General features: G+C 34.1%; 3 protein-coding genes and 1 pseudogene across 6 annotated transcripts; all 4 read right to left on the reverse strand.

Annotated features, from left to right (window-relative positions):
* Positions 1–955: 955 nt before the first annotated feature.
* On the reverse strand, positions 956–3,234 carry LOC107002013 (annotated as a pseudogene).
* Positions 3,235–4,467: 1,233 nt separating this feature from the next.
* On the reverse strand, positions 4,468–6,393 carry LOC107032401 (zeatin O-glucosyltransferase-like). The gene has a single exon (XM_015233997.2). The coding sequence runs from the start codon at positions 6,218–6,220 to the stop codon at positions 4,769–4,771; it is 1,452 nt and encodes a 483-aa protein (XP_015089483.1). The 5' UTR covers positions 6,221–6,393; the 3' UTR covers positions 4,468–4,768.
* A 4,762-nt stretch (positions 6,394–11,155) lies between these two features.
* On the reverse strand, positions 11,156–17,012 carry LOC107031849 (transcription initiation factor IIB-2). Of its 3 annotated transcripts, XR_001458286.2 has the most exons (8): positions 16,383–17,012; positions 14,142–14,166; positions 13,348–13,477; positions 13,130–13,260; positions 12,885–12,973; positions 12,532–12,657; positions 11,911–11,987; positions 11,514–11,578 (listed from the first exon to the last, which is right to left on the reverse strand). XR_001458286.2 is itself a non-coding variant. In XM_015233335.2 (7 exons), exons 1-7 carry the CDS (start codon positions 16,730–16,732, stop codon positions 11,445–11,447), a joined length of 936 nt encoding a protein of 311 aa, XP_015088821.1. In that variant the 5' UTR covers positions 16,733–17,000; the 3' UTR covers positions 11,156–11,444. The 3 variants fall into 3 exon arrangements, 1 of the variants encoding a protein (XP_015088821.1); XM_015233335.2 differs by lacking the exon at positions 12,532–12,657 and having other exon boundaries at positions 11,156–11,578; positions 16,383–17,000; XR_003574860.1 differs by having other exon boundaries at positions 11,507–11,578; positions 11,911–12,657.
* A 1,163-nt stretch (positions 17,013–18,175) lies between these two features.
* LOC107002741 (transcription initiation factor IIB-2-like) lies at positions 18,176–21,907 on the reverse strand. 2 transcript variants are annotated; one of them, XM_015200896.2, is made up of 7 exons: positions 21,423–21,907; positions 20,692–20,716; positions 20,051–20,180; positions 19,842–19,972; positions 19,650–19,738; positions 18,980–19,059; positions 18,176–18,752 (listed from the first exon to the last, which is right to left on the reverse strand). In XM_015200896.2, exons 1-7 carry the CDS (start codon positions 21,764–21,766, stop codon positions 18,613–18,615), a joined length of 939 nt encoding a protein of 312 aa, XP_015056382.1. In that variant the 5' UTR covers positions 21,767–21,907; the 3' UTR covers positions 18,176–18,612. The 2 variants fall into 2 exon arrangements, with proteins under 2 accessions (XP_015056382.1, XP_015056381.1); XM_015200895.2 differs by having other exon boundaries at positions 18,176–18,755.
* Between the last annotated feature and the right edge of the window lie 3,700 nt (positions 21,908–25,607).

Raw genomic sequence — 25,607 nt, forward strand, 5'->3', positions numbered from 1 at the left:
GTTAAAAATATGTGAAGTTTAGTCTTATCAAGTTCACTATTTTAATAAAACATATTTAAAGTTGGCCTTAACTATTTGTACAAAGTTTCAAAGAAAAAATGTGCGATGTTCAGTGAATGTTAAATTTTGAACTCATAATCTAAAAAATATAGTAATAAATTAAATGTTAAGTTAAATGGATCAAGTTTAAATTTTTATTGTAAAAGATTATTTGAAAAAAATTGTTGGAATGCAAAGAATTGTTGAGATTATATTGTATTGTTTGCTAAGATTTTTTACAAAGCACTCAAGGTGCTTGACAAAATGACTGAGAGGAAAAAAAACACCAAAAAGAGTACTTGTGCTCATTTTTTTTCCCACCCTGTGTCTCGAGCCAGGTTGGAGTTTCGACTAAATTCGAATCGCGCTCTATAGGGTCCATTTGGGATGGCGCTCCCAACATGATTTTCTCCATACACAGCGCGCGAACTTGAGACCTTTGGTTAAGGTGAAACACTCTCACTATTGTAGCGCAACCCATGTTGGTAGTACTTGTGCTTTTGATTTTTTTTTTGATGACAAGGGAAATCCACAGTCGCTATTCTTTGGGTGCGCACAGGGTAAAACTCTCACTCCCTATGCAATAGCTCGCAAACCACATAGGAGAAGTAACCCGCAGTGGGCAAGCCCGGAAGGCAAACTCCGTACTTTCGCTGGCAAGGGGTTTCAAACTTGAGACCTTCAATATGGAGCCCAAACCACTGGGCCACCCCGAAAGGTACTTGTGCTCCTGATTTGATATGAAGAAATGCAGTAAATGGACATAGAATTGTGAAAATGGATGAAGTCTTGGAGAAGATGGTGTCTAGGGAGTTAAAAGATTGATTCCCAGATTGCCAAATTGATTGGAGGACAACCATAACTCCGGATACTCGAGCTCAAGCACCCTCCCCTGCTGCTTTTCAGGTACAATATGCAATGGCTGCCTTCTAGACTTAAATTCATAATCACATCCATAGTTACTTGTTAATGTATTAGTTTGATTCAGTTCAATCCTGTATTCGATGTGTTTGGTATATGAGGAAAATTTATAGATATGGAACACATTGTTTAGAACTTACAATGCTGGATAAAGATCCTCCTTTAGTTCCAGGTTCTTGCTTAGATTAGCTGATGGGATTGAAGTATTCAACCCTGAATCATCTTCTGTGAATGTCATTTCCTTCTCTTCGTTACTATTCGTGTCAACAGGATTGGATATACTTGGCTAGTCCCATAGAAGACCGAAAAAATCAATAAAAGAAAAAAGATGTGCCAAGATTTGAACTTGGACTCTTTGGTGAGTAAGAAAAACGAATATATCAAGTTGGACCTCGTAGAGAAATGAAACATGGAGCAACTGTTACTAGATATTACAGTATACATATATTTTGGATCTATGATGTTAAGGAGAACAGAGGCATGTGTCATTTCTCACAAGTTTAATTCACAGGGATATTGGCCTAGCTAGTGTCTGGCCATGTTGTTATACTATGTTGTTCTGCTAATATACTCTTCAAAATTTAGGAGAGGAAAAATATAAGTAAATTATGTGTTGTAAGGATAACTAATCATCACATATATTGATGACTTCATCAAAGCCACACTTTCATGCAATAAATGCTTAGTTCGATGACCATACATGAAATTAATCTAGATGGGAAACTTATCGAGTAATGTGAGTGATAAAAGAATCCATCTCCTCACGGTTAACACCCCCATCCATCACTGATTGTTTGACAACATTACTTAATTTTGATGCTCTCTTCCTCATCTCATATCCCTCAGGTGAAGCCATCAAAGTTCTTACAGCATTTTCAACTATTTCTGATGTAACCAATTCATCTCGACATGCCCAATGCCTCACAATTAGGCCGATTTTAAGAAACTTAGTTACTAACTGAGATTTCCTTGGCTGGTCTGAATGCATTGGCCAAGCTGCTATAGGAACTCCCATAGAAATACTTTCCATGCATGAATTCCATCCGCAATGACTCATAAAACCACCCGTGGAAGGATGTGCCAGAATTTCCAACTGAGATGCCCAGTCTCTTACAATAATTCCTCTTCCTTTTAGCCTCTTTTCATAATTATCAGGCAACTGAGCTATCCTTTCTTCACCTGCAAACACATCTCCTTTGTCAGCATCTCTGAGGACCCAAATGAACTTTTGCATACTTTTCTCTAATCCAACAGCGAGTTCTTCAATTTCTTCATTCGACAAGGAAGTAGTTGTTCCAAAAGACACATATAGTACCGAGTTTGTTTCTTGTTTGTCAAGCCAATACAGGGTATGGTGCTTATTTGAGTTTTTGTTCTGCTCAGACAACAACGGATTGAATGGACCAAGAGCCCATTGGTTTAGTCCATTTTCTTTGGCTACTAAATCAAGGTATAAACCTTCTATTACTCTAGATGAATTGTAGAGTTCTCTGGAGCTAACTTTCCCCATTAGGGCTTCTTGTTTCCTCCACAATTCCCATATCTCTGGAGTAGAGCAGTTTTCGAGTGATGGGATGTCCTCATATAGTTCTGTTCCATCTTGGAAAGGCTTTCCTTTGATTTCCCAGAACAACGAATACATATGGAAAGCTGAGATACTATTAAAACAGTAGCACTCAGCATTTAGGATTGCTGGCACATCCTCTACTACCCAAGTCATCATAGAATCAAAATAACAATTACTCTTTGATGGTTGTTGTCTAAGAGTTGGTGTACAAGAGAGCACACTGGTTCTCAGAGATGGGCTGTTGCGTAAAATGAAGGGATTAATTGGTTAGGAAATTTATGAGAAGCATTTGGATTTGGAGGGGGATTTTCAAAAGGTGGTGTAGGGTATTCATGAAAATGTAGGTTTTTATCTGCGAGAGGGTCGAAACCACGGACACGAACCTTAGCCTGGCGAATATGAGTGGTTGCTCCAACATAGTGTACTGGGATATTATACAAGGAGATAAGCCTAGAGAGGTGGAGTAGCTGGTTGAGATGGCCTTGTGCTGGAAGTGGTACCATAACCACAGCCACTTGTGCATCTTGAATACCCTTTTTGCCATTGCTTTTCATGGGGTAGTTCTCAGCCATTGGGAAATGTTTAGAAATTTGCAGTTTGATGAATATCTGCAGTTTCTGGGAGTGTCTTGAGTTATATGTAGGTGAAAACATAGATGATGTTATAAGGATTACGTCTTATGCACGAATCCAACAACTAGAATTAGCTGGCCGGCTGCTAAAAACAACATATACTATATAGTTAAAAAGATATTGAAAAAACTTTAACTTCTCTTATTTGACATATTGCTGCAAAATATATTACTTAAAGAAGTCACAATCAAATCCTTTGTTGTCTATCAGTAAAATCAACAGCAACTGGTTGAGTTTTATATAAAATGGAGGAAGAAACATCAGCAAAGGCAGGCCATAAAAATATTATTTGAAGAAAATAAAGTATATACCCACATAAGTATGAGATATAGCAGGGGCGTATCTAGAGGGGGTTTCATGGGTTCATGTGAACCCATAATCCCCTCTCCAGATCATATATAGTAGTGTTATATCTTTTAAAAAATATTTAAATATAGATGTGTGAACATATAATAATACGATGATGATTTGATGCACCTCTCTAAGTGAGAACAGAAATTTAAATCTTATATTTATCTTGTTAGTTTGAGTAAAACCTCTTTACGAAGTTATTAGTAACACTTTTGGCGTTCTCTTTTTTTGCTTTAATCTTTGTTTTTCATGTGTGTTACATTGGAAATTTTAAAAAACTTAGCATAAAACTTTTATATAGTTAAATCAAATGAATATATTAAAATTTAAAACTAGTAGTACTATACATTTTGAACCTATAATTTTTAAAATTTAACAATTCCATTTAAGAACTTAAAGATTAAGCTAGTCAAATTTATATCTTAGATGCATTTTCTCGTAATAATGCAACAATCCTTCTGAAATCCTGGATACAGCTCTGGACAGTTGTCATTGTAATCTCAGTTGAATTTACATCCCCATCATTATAATTGTAAAAATCAAATATATGTTAATTTCAAGTGGAAGAATCAAAACAATATCAATATTAGTTTTGTGATTCTTATAAACACTGCTATCTTCAGATTCTTTTATCGTAGGACAATATACTTGGAGTATTACATAATGGAGCAAACTTTAGTCAAGCAGAGCTACCTTGTGTCAAACTCTTCTGATTTTTTGACAGCTTCATGGATCACTTTAACTGTTGATTTGTCATCCTAAGATTTGAGAAAGTGTTGTGAAAGGTTAAAAGTTTGTATAGTTACAAACTTGCTCTTCCTTATATGTGTTGATGCAAAAAAGAGTATTATATGAGTGTTGAGAAAATATTGTAAAGTACCAACATGAGAAGTCAGGCAGAATATCAAATACAAGGTCACAGAATTAAATACAAGAAGCTCCAAAAGTCCTGGAAGAACAAACTATGTTATTCAGGTCACAAGCAAAAAGTTCAAGTAAGAATACACAAACAGCATCCAATATAATACACAAACAGCATCCAATATTTTATTTATTTGGGAGGACATCCACTTTTATATTAGAAAATACAAAGAACTCACAAAAGGAAAGGTTTTTATCCTCAACATAAAGGGGTGCCAGTAGGGTGGACACTGAACCCACTAAGATGGTAACAGAGTACTGGTAAAGTCTCATAGGTTGAATCACTTATTCTATTAGATGGAAGTGTGCAACCAATTGGTCAATTTAAATGAGAAAGTTATCGAGTAATGTGTGCGATAAAAGAATTCATCTCTGCACCGTAACCTTCCCCATCCATGACTGATTTTTTGACAGCAATGCTTAATTCTGATGCTCTCTTCCTCATCTCATCTCCCTCAGGTGAAGTCATCAAAGTTCTCACAACATTTTCAACTATTTCTGATGCAACCAATTCATCCCGGCGTGCCCAATGCCTCACGGTTAGGCCAGTTTTCAGGACCTTTGTTATCAGCTGAGAATTCCTTGGTTGATCTGAATGCATTGGCCAGGCTGCTATAGGAACTCCCATGGAAATGCTTTCCATGCACGAATTCCATCCGCAATGACTCATAAAACCACCCGTGGAAGGATGTGCCAAAATTTCCAACTGAGGTGCCCAATCTCTTACAATAATTCCTCTTCCTTTTATTCTTTCTTCATAACCTTCCGGCAGCCGAGCTCTCCTTTCTTCACCTGCAAAAACATCTCCTTTGTCAGCCTCTCTGAGAACCCAAATGAACTTTTGCATGCTTTTCTCTAACCCGATGGCGAGCTCTTCGATTTCTTCATTAGACAAGGTAGTAGTTGATCCAAATGACACATAGATTACCGAATTCGTTTCTTGTTTGTCAAGCCAATACAGGGTTTGATGTTGTTTGTTTTGCTCAGAAAATAACGGATTGAATGGACCAATAGCCCATAGGTTTAAGCCATTAATTTCTTTGGCTACTAAATCAAGGTATAAACCTTCTATTACTCTGGATGAATTGTAAAGTTGTCCAGAGCAAATTTTCCCTTCAAGGGCTCCTTGTTTATTCCACAATTCCCATACCTCTGGGATAGCGCAGTTTTCGCTTGATATAATGTCGTCAAATATCTCAGTTTCAGGTTGGGAAGGTTTTCCTTTGGTTTCCCAATAGGATGAAAGCATATAGAAAGCTGAGAAACCATTAAAACGGTAGCACTCGGCATTTGGAATTGCTGGCACATCCTGTACCACCCAAGTCATCATGGAATCATAAATGACAATCACTCTCCGATGATTGGCGCCTAAGAGTTGGTTTACAAGAGAGCACACCGGCTCGCGGAAATGGATTGTTGCATTAAGTAAAGGGAGTATATGGTCAGGAAATTTATGAGAAGCATTTGGATTTGGAGGGGGATTTTCAAAAGGTGGTGTAGGGAATTCGTGAAAATGTAGGTTTCTAATAGTAACAGGGTCGAAACCATGGACACGTAACTTGGCCTGGCGAATATGAGTGGTTGCTCCAACATAGTGCACTGGGATATTATACGAGGCGATGAGCCTCGAGAGGTGGAGAAGCTGGTTGAGATGGCCTTGTGCTGGAAGTGGCACCATAACCACAGCCACTTGTGCATCTTCAACACTTATTTGGTCATTGCTTTTTGTTGTGTTGCTCTCAGCCATTGGGAAATTGCTATGAGTATCTACAGCTTCCAGTGAAAACATATATAGATGCTCTTATAATGCATGAATGCAATGAATACTCATACTTGCTTGTGGGCCGCTAAAAAATTTAATAAATGTATGCAAAACATGTATAGCTGTAGCCTGTACGCAGTTGTTTTCTTTGTTTTTTTTTTCCTAATAAAACCATCGACAAGTGGGATTACATTGAATACGTTGTTATTGTTATTACACCACTGACAAGTGGTTATAAAAAAGTTAATACTCTTAATCCTCTGAGCTATGGATTTATGTAGAAAAAAAGGTGTTGTGTGTTCAAAATTCAAAATATATCATACTATATATTGAAGGCATAATACATAATTATGCCCTTTATTTGGCTTCGAATCACATTTATGCCCTTCAACTTTTGGCTCACAAGTAGACACTTAAACTTGTATAAAGTTGAACAACTAAACACACGTGTCCTACATGTCATTTGTCCTACGTGTATTGTGTCATGTAGGACTCATGTGTTTATTTACTTAAAAGTTGGATAGTTAAAGTGTCTGTTTGTGCATTATAAAAGTTGGATGTCAAAGTTAAAATTTGAAGTCAAGTTTAGGGTCCAATTCATGTATTATGCCTATATTGAATTGTTACCAACTTTTCCCTCATGTTCTTGCTGCGGAGGCGGAGCTAGATGGAAGCTTTGAGTTCGCAAAAATATTTGTTAAGAAATTCAGTAAAAATATGCATATAATAAACTTCAAATCATGAATCCGCTTTGTGGAGCAGGCTCTTCAATCTTCACAATGGTCATTATTTAAAAACCAAAAGTTTGTTTATGACAATTATGTTTACCAAAGAATAATATCATCCTCCTCATTGTAAAAAAAAAACAAAAGAACACTCCCAAAGTCTGAGTTTCCAGCCTGTGCATCAGAGCAGGACCATTACTATTTCTGTGATTCTCTTAGTACTGTTAATTTTTAGATCTTTTATTATAGGACAAACTACTATGTGGATTTAGGCACATCCAAGGTGTATCACATGATACGACTTCGTCTAAATTAGTCTAAATTTTTAATGGACAGGTATTATTCTAAAAAAAATTACAAATGTTCAAAGTTAACCTTAACGACTCAAGCTTCAACTGACTTGGAAGAACAAGCTAATGAGCAGTGAAGTGAAGGAATTGATTTAAATGCATTGCCGGGTTTATTTAATGATATAAAAATGTGAATAGTTTAGTTTAAAATTTTATAATATTATCAAATTAAAAGAGGTCTCAAATTTTTGGAGGCCTAAAATAGAACTTTCATTAATTTTCGTCTTAGAGCCATTTTTGTCCTTTTGATGGTGACATCGCTTTGAAAAAATCTTTTGTACACCACTGGGTCCAAGGAATGGGATAAATAAGAATATCTGATATCCAATGGAATTATTTTATCTCGCCGGTAGTAATTTCGCCTATACCCGAAAATTGAACCGAATCGCAAATCAAGTCAAATCGAAAAAAAATATTGTATGTTCACACAAAGATATGCGCTCAAGAAACGCACAAAAATATTTTCAAAATTTGAAGCGAAAATGTCTAATGAAGACACTTTATGGTATGTTCAGGTATTTAACTGAAACAAATCATAGTTCGAATATCTAGATGAAGTTTTCTAACAAAATTAAGGAATTGTCAATATATTCAACCTTGCTTTTTCTTTGAAGCATTTTTAGAGCCTTGATTGAGCACCAAGAACTCTCTAAAATTAGCAAAAAATATTTTTAGACTGATTAGTCAAAAATAATTAAAAAGATAAACCAAACAGGCTGTTGTCATACAGAATTACCTCAAGTTAACACAAAAAGTTAATGCTCTAATGAACAATGAATAATCAAAAATCATTGCAGCATAATATAGTTTAGTTTGTCCTATTAAAACCCCACATATAATCTTTTTTCAACGACATGAGTTTAATGCATTTCATGATTAATTAAAAAAGGGATAATGCATAAGTACCCCTCAATCTATGTTTGGAATTTCAGAGACACATTTATATTATACTAGTTATTTCATTAATAATTTTCTACCCCTTTTCGACTTACGTGACACTATCTTGTGGGCTCAATGCTGATTGATTTTTTTTTCTAGTACCACGTAGGCCGAAAAGGGGTAGAAAATTACTTATAAAATAAGTTCAGGGGGTAATACGACCTTAGTATAGTATAAGTGTGTCTCTGAGATTTCGGACATATGTTGAGGAGATACTTGTGTATTTTCCCATTAAAAAATGAAAAAAGTGCACTAAGTAATTATACCACGTGATTGAATAATATAACTTTTTCGGTTCAAATTTGTAGAATTTTATAAAGAATATGAAAAAACATGATATTATATTGGCATAATACATACGTTGGATCCTAAACTTAGCTTCAAATTTTAATTTTGACCTCCAATTTTCAATAAGCACAAATATGCACTTTAACTATCCAACTTTTAAATAAATAAATACATGAGTCCTACATGACACAATACACGTAGAACACCACGTAGGACAAAAAATGACATATAGGATGACATGTAGGACATGTGTATCTATTTGTTCAACTTTATACAAGTTTAAGTGTCTATTTGTGCACACCCAAAATTGAAGAACATAAATATAATTTGAAGCAAGTTAAAGGGCACATTTATGTATTATGCCTATTATATTTATGAAAGATGAGAGGAATTAAACATTTTAATCAAACTTATTATAGGTAACAACTAAAAATTGAAACTTCCAATAAATGAGGGACTACGAAACAACTTTCTACAATTAGATTCAATGTTTATTGTTTAGAAGTCTAATAATTTAAAAGGGAAAAAAATATTAATACCCTGAATTATCGTAGATGGTATATGTAGATACATATCTTCTAAAAATTAGAGTAAATATATATTTTATACTAACGGACATATATGTACCATACTCTTATCTATCTCCCGACATTTGTTAAATATAGGACCGACGGATAAGATTGTGTCACGAGTCCTTATTTAGTTTTCTGTTAGAGTGAAGGATTTATGCTCTAATTTTTTAACGGAAGGAGCACCAATATCACAAAAGTATGACAAAGGATATCTGTATACGATTTACGATAATTCGGAGGGAATATTGTCCTTTTGGGTAAAAGTAAATGAAAAACATATTTTTTGGCCTAATTTTGCATTGGAATTGTAACCAATTTCTTTTTTTCAAAAATAAGTCACCATTGATTATTGTTATAGCCCTCAATTAATTGCCTATTTTTTTCACTCTACATAAATTATTGTTATAACCCTCAATTAGTTGCCTATATTTGCACTCTACACAAATTATTGTTATAGCCCTCAATTAATTAAACTAAATCATTGATATCAATATTAGACATTTTGACAGTTGACACTTATTCAAAAAATAATTTGGAGAAATAAAAATGACAATTAAATCTCTTTTCTATAAATATGGTTCACCTAACATAATAAAAATTGATTTCTAAATATTGATAAAGTAAAATAAAGATATATGTGAATAAAATATAATAGTACAACTCACATAACATATTGTACAATTAAGTATTGTAGTATTAATTTTTTTGTTGTTGACTTATATTAGCCTAATTTTGAATTGCATTTATGGTCAAATTCTTTTGAAAATAGCCACCATAGATTATTGTTATAACCTTCAATCAATTACCTAATTTCCCTCTCTACATAAATTATCGTTGTAGTCCTCAATTAATTAGACCTAAGTCATTGATATCAGCATTAGACATGTGAGAGTGGAACTGAAGAAAACTTGTTGCGTTCTTGGAAGGGTTCGGGTCGCCTCTTTTCTCCACTTCTGTTCTGAGTTTGATGATTTTTTAGTGAAAGAATCGCTTAGGGAAAGATCTGACTAAGTTACTAGGCTTACACTGATCAAAACTATGTAGTTTAGAGATCAAACGACGTAGTTTAAGTGTCAAATGCATAAGAAAAACTACCAAAACGACCCTGACTTAATTCTGACGAAGGCCATCCACGGAGGGACCTACAATTCGTGGGTTGACCTACCAACCATAGGTAGGGAACGTCGGTCAAGTCTGCCCGTCAGGGTTTCATTAAAAACGAGTATAACTTTTTATTCAGAGATGTGATTTTTGCAAACTCAGTGACGTTGGAAAGAAGATCCAATTATCTTTCATTTGATAGGTCATGGCCATCTAATCCTTTTGTGCTAAGAATTATGACCGTTTGAAGTTGACCCAACACCAATTTCCCTCTAAGTAGTTGTTGACCCTCACCTACGGTCCGTAGTTCCAACCACTGACCGTACTGGTTGATCGTGGGTGGGACCAGAGACTAAACAGATTCGGGCTTTAACGAAAGAACCCCACCTACAGTCTGTGATCCTACTTACAGTCCGTGGGTGGTTCGTTAATACTGGCACCAGTTTTTCTGAAAACTAGAATTTCTACGTCTTGAGATTCAAGGTGTTACGCATAACATATTGTACAATTAATTACACTGTTGTTCTTTTTTGTTGTTGGCTTATATATAAGCTAATATGATTATATATATCTTAAACCATTGATATGAGGTTCTTCACATGTCTTACACGCGGAGAAATAAATGTGTGGATTGGATCCCTGCTAAGTTTGATTTGACTCAACCTCAAAAGACAATATCTTGTACAATATAACTATTGGTTGTCTTTTGTTAGTCTTCTACTAAGGAGGTAATAAATATTTTGTAAAATTAATTCAAATGTTATAATTTATATAAAATAAAAACAAGATAATATAAACTATGTAGATGTTGATCCATTACCCTAAAGTTTATGTCTCATTCTTTAAAGTGGATCAAATAACTCTTAATAAAAGTTATAGATGATCCATTCCCTAAAGTAAATTTTACGAATTTATCTAGTGCTTGAGTCTCTATATAAATTCGAGTCGACAAATTCATAAGATCCTTAAAAGAGGATGATGCATAAGTGATGAAGTTAAATTTGGAAACTACATTCTCATGTTAATCTCAGTACAGTAGTCTATGAAGAAAGAGTATCAACTTTAAGGGAAAAAAAACATTTACAACTTGTAATTTAACTTGAAGATCTATCCTAAGTTAGAACTGTTTGATAATTTAATGTGTATTAGCCCACATCTTGGGGTAAAAGAAGCTTCCCCTCCTGTTAATTTCATTGAAGGGTCCTCCGATACACAACATTCTTGAAGGCATTTTTGGAAAAAGTTGTCACTTGTTGACATGGTTAGCTTAGCTTCATTAAGGACTGCTGAGGTTTTTTAGGTCCTGACCCTGTGCATACCAATTTGGTATTATCTTTGAGAGATGTGGGTATAGATCCTTGAATGAATTCCGGATCGTACCTTCAGCAACTCCAGTTGCAAGTGACACATCTGCATTCATACAGTTCTTTACATGACATGTCGGATATTCATATGCAGATGCTTCAGAAAACAACAATTCACAGTAATATGAGTGGTGTTTAACCTCCAATGTAACGCATCACCCCCCAGGACAAAGACTTTCAATTCAAATCGTCATAGGAAACATCATGCAATTTTAGAGGCGTGGGCTAATGTAGCAGTATAAAAATGGTATAGGGTATGAGGCTAATCACTAGAAATACGGAGGAAAGCTCGTTGCACTAATGCAATTCCTATAAAGGAGGGAATTTGGTGTCTAAGCATCCATGTCAAAAGAAAGAGAATAATAACATTTTCATTACCTTTTACTGGCTTCTTCTCATCCGAAAGCTGGGTGACTATGTAGATAACTGCTGCAGCAATCGAAATGGGACTTCTCCTGCAGTTTCATATGGAGGAGTAGATACATATGGGTATCATATGACTGTTGAAGCATTTTGGAAATTGGAACAAGTAGCATGACCAGTTCTTTGAAAGATGCCAAGCAGTACTAAGTGATAATTGTATCTCAAGGAGGGGAACAGATATAAAAAATTCCTCGTTCCAGTGGAAGAATATGACAAGTAACTAAATTGTAAGAAGCTACATAACAAAAACAACACCTCAACCTCAAGCTAGTTGAGGTCGGCTGTATGAATCCTTATTAAGCATGGGAGCTAGGAATTGGTATTCAGGTCAAATAATCACTCTGTAAGCCTGTACTTCTAAAATCTTAATTCAAGTTACACCAGGAATTCTTTTACTTAAAGATCAAATGTCATGACTCATGAAAAATCGATTGCAACAAGAAATATGTGAATACATATCTTAGCATCCCAAAAATGCAATCATCCTAGAGGCAAGCTAACCACACAAGGTAGCAGATAAAATGAAGACTAGGTCCATCTTTTGAACATGACATGAAGAGAAAGCATAACTCATACCTTGCTTGCTGCTGCTAAGGGTCGTGGTTCTGCTATATAGTTATATTATCTTCTGATACCAAAAACGAACACCGCCATCGTCATGTATTTACCTATTTAACTACCATATCCATGGTTTTGTCTCTACTGTAATATAGTGAAAGTTACCATGTAAGGAACAAAAACTAGAACTTCTTAAGCTTAACAATCTACAGTCATAGAATTAAAGACTCCTCATCACCCACTAATTTGAAAACACATGCTCTCCACTTGGAAAAAATGAGATCAATTTTAGCTAAATGCAGCATTTAGTTTGAGCGCTTGATAAATCTGGAATAAGCATCTGCGAATCAACATAATACAAGCAAAGCTACCTTATGTCAAACTCTTCAGATTTTTTGACTGCTTCTTGAGCAGCTTTAACTGCTTGATTTGTCATCCCAAGATTTGAACAAAAGCGCCGCTAAAGGTTAAAAGCATGTATCAGTAACCAAGTTATTAGAAACAGCAAAAGTTCGATAGGAAATTCATTTTAGAAAAATGGTAGTTAGAAGGAGAATGTAGTCTTGTTTTTTTGGTAATGGAGTCTTTCTCTCATACTTTTACAAATAAACCTCACCATGAAATCCCCAGCATGTATAGTTCCCATTTCCACTGATTGACCCATCTCGAGCTCTAGTTGTTTCACTATGTATTCCTTTGCTCGGCCAATTTCCTTCTTTGTAGCTCCATTCGCAACAGAGCAAATTTCTATTTCCAATCCACAGTTTGAAGAAAGCTCATTCATATTGGAAGTTAAATCAGGACACCAAAATGACAAAAAGTCTTAGGCTGTACCCTTCACAGTTCGAGGCTTGTCTTCTTGTCGACAAGCAATATATAGGCAAGCAGCCAATATAGCATCCTGGTTCCTTCCTCTACTAGATTTTTGATCTTCTACCTTCTTGTATATCTCATTAGCTCGGTCCTTTGAACAAAATCTAAACCATTATAATGAAATACTGAACAAAAATTATCTGTGGCTTTTAGTGTCTAACTGTCAAATTACTTAACATGAAGTACAGAAACATCTTCAAGTTCATCTTTTAAAAAGATCATAACCTAGAGTCCTTGGGTTGTTCCTTATACTTGTAAATGTTAAAAGAGAATATCCTAATAATATTAAGAAAACAATACTGTGACGTACTCTAACAAAAATTGTTAATTCCTGCCATGAGATGTCTGGCGTAATGTCAAATACAGGGTCACAGGACAAAGACAAGCTCCAAGTTCTAGAAGAACATACTACACCACTCAGGTCACAAGCAAAAAAATACACAAATAGCTTCCAAATTTTATATCTCTGGCCAAATGAATCAGTTGTTAGTAGAGGGGCGGCAGGACGGTGCATACTATACCCATTAACATTGTTGAATATTGAACTGTGTATCCAGCTGAGTGGTGAAATGAGCAAATGAATCAGGCAGCCCTAGCTAAAAGAGAGAATATGACTCTTCATACACATTGAATGAAATTGGAAAGACAAAGTAACTGGACACTTCTTAACACAAGCATATATCTGCAGAGACTTCCTGACATCTCAATGTCATTTGATTGAAAATGAGTATCAGGACTTTAGGAGTAGAACATACCTTTATGGTTGCAACCAGGCCCAACCTGAAATAGGTATAATTGCATCAGCCATATCTTTTTGGAATTCCGCATTATAAGTTCAGCTACAGTCAATATAATAAGGAGCCAGACCAGAGACATACTTATAATGAATAGGTTTCACATTACTAGTTCATTTGGCTCTAATAGAATAATGTAACAGAAGAGACCAGAAGAAACACATATATAGAAAAAATACCAAAACCAAGAGCACTGTTTGAAGAATAAGTTGAAATGTTTTGATGTATAATATATGAAGTGGTGGACAAATAAAACAAAAAAGAGAGCAAATTGTACTGATTAAATAAAACTTCTTCAATCAACTTCCCAACCTACACAATACTTGAGAGCAAAAAGTGTATGGTGTAATTCATTGTATGGACTAAACTAGTTTCCTTGGAAAATCAAATGACAGGAAAAACAGAATTACAACCAAACGAAGTTCTCTATGGCTCCAGGGTGATTATTCTGGGTGCACCAAGACAACTTTCAAGGTGAAAAGATGTGCGATGCTTCCAGCCACCTAAGGCACTGCAACAATACTTGAAGGCCCAACAGAAATTTTTCCAATAGTGTAAAGGCTAGAAGACACTTTATGAATCGAGCCATGAGAGTTCTTGGCAATTCGAAAACGAAGCAAATGCCTTGAATTTAGTATGAGAAAATTACAAGGTGAAAGTTTCAAAATACTTCTATCTTTTAATCACAAAATTGTTGTAGATAGGCAAGTATTTTCTATTTGTAGTCTACAGGATACACATTCATCTTGTCTTTCAGAGGCATCTAAACCAATTTCTCCTTAACCGTAAAAAAAATTATTTTTTTTGTCTAAAGCAGATGAGTCTAAAACTTTTTTTTTCTTATTTTAGTAGACAATACCACTATTTTAAGGCAATGAAATGACTTTGGACTAAACATTTGTAACTCCTACACTATAAGGTGGCAACAAAAGCACAGAACATAAATAAAAAAAGAAACATAAAACAGAGCATTTTCAAACCAAGGGATATACCGTAGAAAGTCACTACAAAGCAAGGTCTAAAGCCAATAATTCAATTCCACTTTCAACTGAAAATTGCAATAGTGCTCTTCTATCACCACTATTTTGGAACCAAACGCTATGCTTTTTATAAACTACACTCATTTACGTCTCATCTGACTGTCATTATCTTGTCTATTGCTTCTTTAGTAAAATGTTCAACCATGGTCCAGCCTGGTAACTACTGCCAGTTTTTGCAATCCACCATATGAGCATTGTCGACCTTAAAGAATTTTTTCATGCAATCAAGAGTACACTGCACACACCACTATGGGCATTCACCTCATCAAGAAGATCATAAATACAAAATCTACACATATGCTTACCCTGCTGTTTAGGCCAATAAAAGAAGACTAAGTGATTCAGCCAATAATATTCACACTTGACCACAACATAGACCGCTTGTTACAAAAAAGAATAGGTAGAGCAACAGTAAAGATGCAAACTTTTCTCACACTAACTATATGATATCATCACCACACATCATTTTCAACAGTAATCAATCCAAAAAATACACTTTTTACCAAGACATTCAACAATTTAATGCTCCCAGCTCAGCGCTTGAGTGCCCAAGCAAATAACACCAACTCTACCAGTAATTTTACTCCAACTCCGGTAATCAAATAAACAGAGCGTGTGAATCTCGACTCACCTAACCAATAAATACATGACATCTTTTCTACTAACTTAAATCACTTACAACAACAAGAACATACTCAATGCAATCTCACAAGTGGGGCCTCATGAGGGTAGTGTGTACGCACACCTTACCCCTATCTTAAGAAGAAGATAGAAAAGTTGTTTTCTATACACCCTCGGCTCAAGGACAAGTATATCAAAGCAATTTGAGGTGACAAATAACAAAAGTTAAGAACCTACGACAAAATACTAAAGATAGCATTATCCCTCATCCCACATTCCCCACAAAAATCATAGAAAACCATATCAAAAAAATCAAAACTTTACACCACCACAAATAACAACAGCATACTCAGTGTAATCCTACAAGTGGGAGTCAGGAGACGTTAGTGTGTAAGCATATCTTACCCATTACCTCTACATTTTGGGAGATGGAAAGACCGTTTCCGATAGACCTCAGCTCAAGTACAGAAGCCTAAGACACAATGCACCACCATTTACGCCCAAAATGAAAATAGTAAATTGAAGGAACATTATAACGTACCTATCAGACATAACCCCGATAGCTTTAAAAGCCAAAATAAGAGATCGATCAGCATTCGACCCACGATTCTGCCATCGACCCAAAGACGATGTCAAGAAATCACTAGTAGTTCCATTAGGTTTTGAGATCACTGTAGATAACCCACCATCAGAAAGCAATGGATTATTCGGTCCACCAACTCGGACCGGGTCATTATCACCCGACTCATTAGCAAAAGTTCTCCACTCAGATGTTTCATCAATCGAATGAGATTCCAAAACTAACCCACATTCCGAACAAACCATATCACCAGCTGAATGATCAAATACAACTTCTGTGCTCTTTCTACAGTCCGAACAGTACGCATCCATTAGTAACAATTTTTATGTCAAAATGTGTAATTTTTTGTACGGATGTGATTGAAATTGAAAAAGATGAAATGGGCTGGTTGTGATTTTGGTTTTAAAGATGAAAAAACCATTGATTTGTTGTTGTGAAGAAGAAGAAGATGGATTTATAGTTAGGCGGAGGAAGTGGCGGGGGAAATGGTGAAAGAGTAGGAAAGTCATGTGGTTCTTGTGGTTATTTTAAGTTTTTTTGAATTTTTGACAAAATAACCAATTTTTAAGTTTTTTTGAATTTTTGACAAAATAAAGACAAAGCAATGAAAAACTTAATTTATTCATCTTATTTTTCTATTTAGTTCGTTTTTAAATGAATATCTTTTTTTTTTCTTCGTATATTTAATTTAAAAATATTATTTATTTGTATCATCATTATCAAATGAAAACACAACAAATAAATTAAAACAGAACGAGTAGATTATCTCTTTTTGTTTGGTTCTCTTGGGTCTTAATTTAGATATTTGGATTAAAATTTGTTAGGTTACATAAGTTAACTATGCATGCATAAATGTAATTAATACCTCCTATCGCTATACATATATACCAATGACATTTAAAATTATAAGCATGTTGTAGTACATTTTTTAACTTGTTTAAGTAAAGTACATGCAAATATATTTTAAAATTTTAGGTTGTAAGTGTGTATCATGTATTTATGATGCTCTCAATCGGGAATATCATATTTCAAATGTGCAGATTATATTATCTGACAAATAGCTCTATACAAAACACACATATATATATACATGCATAGCGTGTGTCTGTGGTTTGATTTGAAAGTAATGATTGAGTATAGTACAATTTTTTCTTCTAACGTATTTTTATTGTATTATTTAGAAACACTGATAATATAATAAATGACTTGTTTTAATTTAGACTAGCAGAAGGAAATAAATTGATGATTGCATTATGTATCTATACTTGTAATGTGTAACCCTTTAAAAAAATTGTCTTGCTATTTTAAGACCTAATAAAAAGAGAATGAATCATGTCAAACTAACAATAAATCATAAGTATGTGACAAATTTAAAACGTTGAAGCAATTTATATATATAATGGTATTCGAACAGATCAACTTGTGCACGACTCGATTAGCACATGTTTCTTTCTCCACATAAACAAGACAAAAAGATAGGAGGCCAAGTAAAGAATGATTGTATGGAAAGGAAAGGAAAAGAAAAAAGATGGGCTAGTATAAGCCAATTATTATTAATATGATGTGCCAAAAGAAGCAGCAAATGGATAAGATATTAGAGAAAAATCTTTGATCATAAAAAAAGAAGATAAAGAGGAAATGGATAAGATATTTGCAACACGATTCCATCCAAAGTGTAACGTAACAAGCAACATGGAGATATACGATTTATTAATGCAGCGTCTTCAAAGATATTATGCAACAGACTCATCCTGTTCATAATAATTCATTCAATCTTTAGAAGAGCATATTCATAAATTATCTCGCCAATGAGAATATTTTCAATGCAAAAAAACGAACAACAGCGACATGGTTCGAAAAAGGAAGTAACCTCACCAAATGATGGATCTTATGGAAGACGAGAACATTTCACTTTGCATGACAATGTTTAGCCATACAAAAATTGGACAATTGCCTATGAAATCTGTAACATTCAAAAAAAAATGGAACCTATTTGTGTTTTAGGGAAGGGGAAGAGATAAATGAAAAAGAAAATAATATGGATTACTCTGGTCTAAATGACCTACGGTGCCTTGTGAATCCAGAACACAGGGTAGCCAAAACTCCGCGTCTGATGTTTTCTCTGTTTGAATAATTCTTACAGACTTGAGGCCCTATAGCAGATTTATAGAGCTCAACGACTAAGGTACTCTTATGCCTTTGGACTGCACAGGCTCTTAAGGTCCTTGTCTTTCACGTACCATTCTGGAATTATTTTGGAAGCATGAGGATAAAGATCCTTGTAAGCGTTCTTGATTGTCCCTTCTGCAACAGTGGTTGCAACTGAGATATCTGCTGCAAGCATAAACCGTTCAGATGTATATAAGAAACTAGCATATACAGGTACAACCAAGACTTAAAAGCAGCAGCTAGGCGACCCCACATGAAGAATTCACTTATGCAGCAATTGGATATAGAAATGCATCATTGTGCACCTACTTAAGGAAGCATGAATGTAAAGGAATATACATTGCCTCTTTGGCTCAAGATTGCACAAAGAGGAAGGTTGATGTTCTAACCTCGCAGAACAGGTTTCTTTGAATCTGAAAGTTGAGTGATCATGTATATTATTGCTGCAGCAATTGATATAGGACTCCTCCTGCAAAAAGGAAAATAACTATTAACGATCTAATCCACCAACCTTAGTCTCTAGTGATCTTGAGTGATAACGATCAATTCGCTCTTCTTTCCTTTTAGCAATTCATTTACTGGTTAAAACTCTAAGAAAAGAAACTAAAATCTAGTTGTGAAATGTCCACGAAAATCTCTTTAACGAGACTTGCATATAAGAGTCATTTTAATCAAACAAGTGGGATCTGCCAATCTTTTTCTTAAGAGGGTGGAGCAGGGAAGACGTTCAAGCAAGAACTTAACTCGGTTGAAAAAATAGCTCCACCTCTATTACCCAGTGACTCAAGTTCTATCAATTTTATTTTTTTTTTAAAAAAATAGAACTTCTCTAAAGTTCTCAGAACAGAATAAGTGCCAAAATCAAATTTATGGAAGGTCCATTTAATATGAAAGAAGAGAACTCAAGGGACTGCAAAAATCAAGTAGTTAACCCAAAGAGTTCACATGCAGATCCTCAAACAAATGACTTAAACCAGCCTCTGGATTATTCTGGGGGGCCAACGTATGGGTTCACCATATTAAGAACATAATCAAATATACACAAACAAAAATGTGTACCTTATATCAAACTCTTCAGCCTTCTGAACAGTTTCTTGGACAACCTTAATTTCTTCATGGTTCATACCAAGGTTAGAACAAAAACGTCTCTGAAGATGAAGAATAGTTCATGTCAGGATAGCATAAAAGAATAGTCATATCACACTTACGCCCCCACAAAGAGGCCGAAACCTACATATTTAGTAGACTCACCAGATAGTCCCCAGCATGTATAGTTCCCATCTCCATTGATTCTCCCATTTCAACCTTCAATTGTTTCACAATGAACTCTTTTGCTCGGCCAATTTCCTTCTTACTAGCTCCATTGGCAATTGAGCATATTTCTAATCAACACCGAAAGGTTTAGAGTTCACACAGAAGAGTAAACTGTTAATCTACATGATTAGAAAACATTGCCACACCTTTTACAGTGCGGGGTTTGCCTTCTTGACGGCACGCAATGTAGATACAAGCAGCGACCAGAGCGTCAAGATTCCTGCCTCTTGTACACTTTTGGTCTTCAAGCCTCTTATATATCTCACTTGCTCGATCCTGCACAAGATCAAAGAAGACATATACCAATTAGTGCAAAACAAGACTTTCAGCAATAAGAACAATCAGATTAATCCCAAAAAGAAGAGAAAAAGGCTACATCAAAATACTCGCTGCGATAAGGAAAAAAGATTGTAACAGATGACATCCCTTAACATATCTAGGGGAATACCCTGCAGCAACAAGAAATCAAATTTTGGTGCTTTCACAAAAACACAGTATACTTAGGCGGAGAAAATTAATGGTTTCTGTTTACTAAAGCAAAATAAGATGGACAAAAAAGGGTAATAAGTTGCAATTACATGTAATTAACTTATAAAATAGACAAAGGGACTAAGCAACAGAAAACTTTAAAGATGTTAACACGCATATAAATTAAGCGATGGAAACACCAAATAGAAAGAAGCTGCACTGTCATATGCATCAACTAAAAAGGTGCAAGAGAATCCAAGAATGCAGACAGATAATTCTGTGATGCCCAATTAACTTAAAAGAATACTAGAGAACATACCCTTATAGTAGAAACAAGGCTCAACCTGCAAAACATAGAGAGAGAAAACTCAGTTCAATCGATGCATAACAAATTTCCAAGCTTTCAAAAATTAAAAGGAATGATACACCTCGCTGAACCAGTATTATCACTTCAAATGTAGTTGTAACAAAAGGCCAACACAAATGCCATCTCATAGAGCATGGGAAGGACAAAGCAGATGGATTAATTGGCGTAATAACAACACCAAGCCAATCAAACTATAAATCCACATATCATCCCACAAATTTCTTCCCTCCAAAAAAGTTTAATCAAGGAAGGGAGAAAAAAGCTAATACAGTTATAATCTTCAAAGTAGCCATCTTACATATTCAATTTCATTACCAGATTCTATAAGATTTAACCTAAATCATACCAATAGTCACTATCACACAAGCCCTGGAATTCGATCAATGATCATAACATAAGCTCATTTTCATCTTTTAACCCCCTCCCTTTTCCTCATCCTCCTACTACACATCAATCAGAGGCAAGTTATCATCTATATCCAATCGGATCCATTCGAGCCCAATTCATTTTGATACCCAATCATATAGATACTACAAATTTCACACTACCGACATTCAAATATCTAAACAAAATAAAACCACAAATATCATAACGTAAGTATCAAATTCAACTAATACTTCATGTAACAAAACTCAGTAGGGTTCATCAGAAACAAAAGGAAATAAAAGCAACAAGTAACCGACCTATCAGCCATGGTAGCAATGGCCTTAAAAGCCAAAACAATCGCGCGGTCAGGATCACCACCACGATTCTGCAACCTAGCAAGAGAACCATCTCCATTACTACCATTAGGCCCTTTAGATATCACTGTAGAAAGAGCCGCATCACCGAGCAACGGGTTAACGGGTCCTCCAACACGATTCGGGTCATCACCACCCGACTCATCAGCAAAAGTACGCCACTCAGATGTTTCATCAATTGAACGAGATTCCAACACCAGCCCACACTCCGAGCAGACCGTATCACCGGCGGCGTGGTCAAAAACCACCTCCGTGTTCCTCTTGCAATCCGAACAGTACGTATCCATTCCAAAACGGTTTCGACCCGATTCGATCGTAGATGCCGGAAAACCTAGCGATTATGATTCCGGCAATCGATGATCGGAAAAAGGGTACCGGAGTTTTTGAGTTTCTCTCTCTCCAAAATTGTGCTTAGTTATGGAGAGGAGTGAGAGAAAATTAGAAGGGTCAAAGGGGTATTTATAGACCTAAATTCAGAATGCGGGTCGGTAGAAGTGTATTCGGTAGGGCCCATTACTGTATTTTTTTTCCTTAAAAGAGTAAAAAGAAAAAAACCAACTTTTTTTTTTATATTAAAGAGTTATTTATTTACGTTAATCTATCTTTAGGTTAAAAAAGCATAAATAAATTTGTTAGAAATGTTGATGAGGTATACGCCGTTGTAGTTCAACTTAATCTGATACAACAAAAGTTATAGTAATAAATTTAGTATAATTTTATGTGTGATATATTTGTACGTATGTATGTATACACTTTTGTGTCTATTTTGTGAAAGATAGAAAAATATTTTCGATAGATTTTTGATTCATGTAAAATGTATCAAACTCAAGTATGAAAAAGAAATACAGTAATGAAGAAATCATGTTAAGATTAAAGTAGAAGAACAATATCAAAACGATAGATAATATGCAATTGAAGTAGAGGAAACAACAAATAATAAAATCAAAGAATAACATAGAAGCGAGGAAAACTGAACAACGCTCAAATACTTACTAACTTTCTACCATGATGTGATGAATTTTTCTTATACCTGATGGTTTAAATATTGGACGGACGCTTTCGATAAAGACATAATGTTATTCTGAATTGATCTTAACTAGAATGAGACTTGTGCCTCACTTCCATCCAAATACCTGACTTCAAAATACGACCGACTTTTTTAACAACTCATCAAACATTTAGTCCTTTCGCGCTTCATCTGCTTTGTCCATCTGGCAATAGGGTTTATTTATGTGATACTCTAGATTTGTCTTCGCTTGTCGGCCGATTCTATTACTTGACGGTTACATTCATTCCCTTCGCACTTTACATGCCCTGTACATCTGGCAATAGAGGCTTATCTATTTGATTAACTAGGTTTGGCTTCGTCTGCCGAATTATATTTCTTGTCAGTTACTATATTCATTCTCTTCGTGGTTCACTCGTCTACACACCTGGCAGTAAGGACTTATCTACATGATTTGCTAGGTTTATCTTCGCATGCCGGCTAACTCCATTGTTTTTCGATTCGATAAACGTTTTTGGTAGTATGAATCTCTACGCATGTAGACAGATTTATTCAATATGTATAAAACAGTCGGATAACACTTAAATTAATTTGAATATTGATCGTTTATGTCAAAAACAAAAGTTTATCAGTATTGGTGCATAAAATTTCAAGTCGGGAGTCTATCGAAAACAACTTACTTATATAGGGAAGAGATAAGGTATGCATACGCTCTACACTATTTCAACCCTACTTTATCAAATTGTACCAAGTATTTTATTGTTGTATTAATACACAAAATTTGGGCATACAAAATTATTATTATCAGTAGTAGTATTTTTTAAATTCACTTGTCCATTTTTGTTTTACAATATTTACTCTAATAGGATGAAAACTAATTTGTTTCTCTTTAATATTTTTCCATATCAGCATATAATGGGGACTACACCATGGATGGAAAGATTGTAACTTGATATTCATAAATCGACAAAAATAGAAAAATTATAAGAAAAATTGACTTATGAGTCAAATCATGAAATGTTGGTGCTTGAATAATTTTCATAAATTGTCAAATATAGAGAAAATATTAAAATTTGATTGATGAATCAAATCATAAAATGGTGTTGATTGATTAATTTTTATAAATTGACAAATATAGAAAACTTATCAAAATTTAATTTGATGAGTCAAATCATGAAACGTTGTGGCTTGATTATTTCTCAACAATTAACAAATATAGTAAAATTATAAAAATTTGATTAATAGTTATTGTTTGATTAACGTGAAATATTCTTTTGATAATAAAAAAACATACCATAATGCAAAAAAAAAAAAAAGAAACATACCATACCGACAACAAAATCCAATTAATCAAATAATGAAATGTCATTACTTGATAATTACAATATTCTAAACGTGCCATAAAATAGTAAAAGTATTTGATAAATGAGATGTATATGAATCAAATTAATTGGTCACTTTTTTTTAAAAAAATAAATAAATAGTATATGCATAAAAGTTTCTAATAAATTGCATTTGTTGCGTATTCTTTTTTAAGCTTTTAGAAATATCATGTACACAATGTGTAAAAATTTATGGCTTCAACACATATGAAATATTATTAACGATTAAAAAAATGAAATTGTTTTTAAGGAAAAAGAAAAACTCTAGAGAAATTTCTTAGCAATTTCCATTGTTAAAACATTAGAATAAAAGAAAAGGTGTAATTTGAGGTTGTAACACATAATTATTTATTTTTTTTAAAAATAATATATATATATATATAATTGGCAATAAGAGAAGGAATATTCCTTGTCATAATGTGATCATCTTTTTTTTTTTAATTGTTATTTTGTTTTGATTACAGATATAAATAAAATTTTGAGTACATTATATTCTTCTCAATTCTTACTTGTTAAATTTCACTAGTATGTTATTATAATTTTAAAGATGGCATTCTACTAATATTTATTGTTCAATTCTTTTGAATGGTATAAAAACACATAAACCTTACTTAATATTTTAAATTAAGAATTAAAACAAACAGAAATGTACAATTTTGAAACTTACAATAGTTATGTATTTGTAACATATAATTTAATTGATTATCAACATAAGTTGTAACTTCTTTTTTTAATAACACAAGTTGTAACTTATTCAATTGAACTAAAGCTTGGTGTTCCATAGAATAATTTTATGTTGCTTTTTACTATAAATATTAAAAGAAAAAAAATAAATAGAGAAAATTGACAAAGCACTAATAATACATCTAAATTAGTATCCGTTTTATATTTTATTTTGAACAACTACTCAATTTTAAGTAATTTCGAAGCAAAATTTCATACTAAACATGTATTTCAATTATGTATAATTGAGCGCGTATATATATATATATATGAAAAAAATTAAAATGTTGCTATTACGTTTGTTAGATTTATTGTTGCTTAAACATCTTGATTATTAAAAATTGTTTTTATGATCTATCGAATTTATATTTTAAATTAGAGTTTATTTACAGTAGATTTAGGTATCGAATTACTGAAATTTTAAGAATAATTTATTTATTTATTAGCAAAACAAATTTAAATACGCACGGCCAAAAATAAAACAATTCTCACAGTCAAATAAAAAAGGTTCGTGTGGGCCGTAGGGTTGGTAGCCGCCAGCCCTTTTGACTTGGGCTTGCTATAAAGTAGACCCAAGATGTAGGGCTAAATTGTTGGCCCACTAAAGTTATTAGAAGAATTGGATAATTACCTTTTTTTTTTCTTTTCTTTTATGTAATTGTGACCAAATTAAGACACGTATAATAATAAGTTAACAACAATCTGAAACACATAATCTAATTTACCTCATAGCTTTATAAGATATAATATAATTTTTACACATATTTTGGGTTTTGATGATACCATGAGTCTAGATCATAATATTGTCACGACCCAAAACCGAGCCGCGACTGGCACCCACACTTACCCTCCTATGTGAGCGAACCAACCAATCTAAACCCTAACATTTCAATATAATATCAACAGAAAGTAATGCGGAAGACTTAAACTCATTAATAAAAACCAATTCAATAACTTCTAAAATTCAACATCTATTATTCCCCAAAATCTGGAAGTCATCACCACAAGAACATCTAT

This window comes from Solanum pennellii, chromosome 10, assembly GCF_001406875.1.
Source record: "Solanum pennellii chromosome 10, SPENNV200".
NCBI lineage: Eukaryota > Viridiplantae > Streptophyta > Magnoliopsida > Solanales > Solanaceae > Solanum > Solanum pennellii.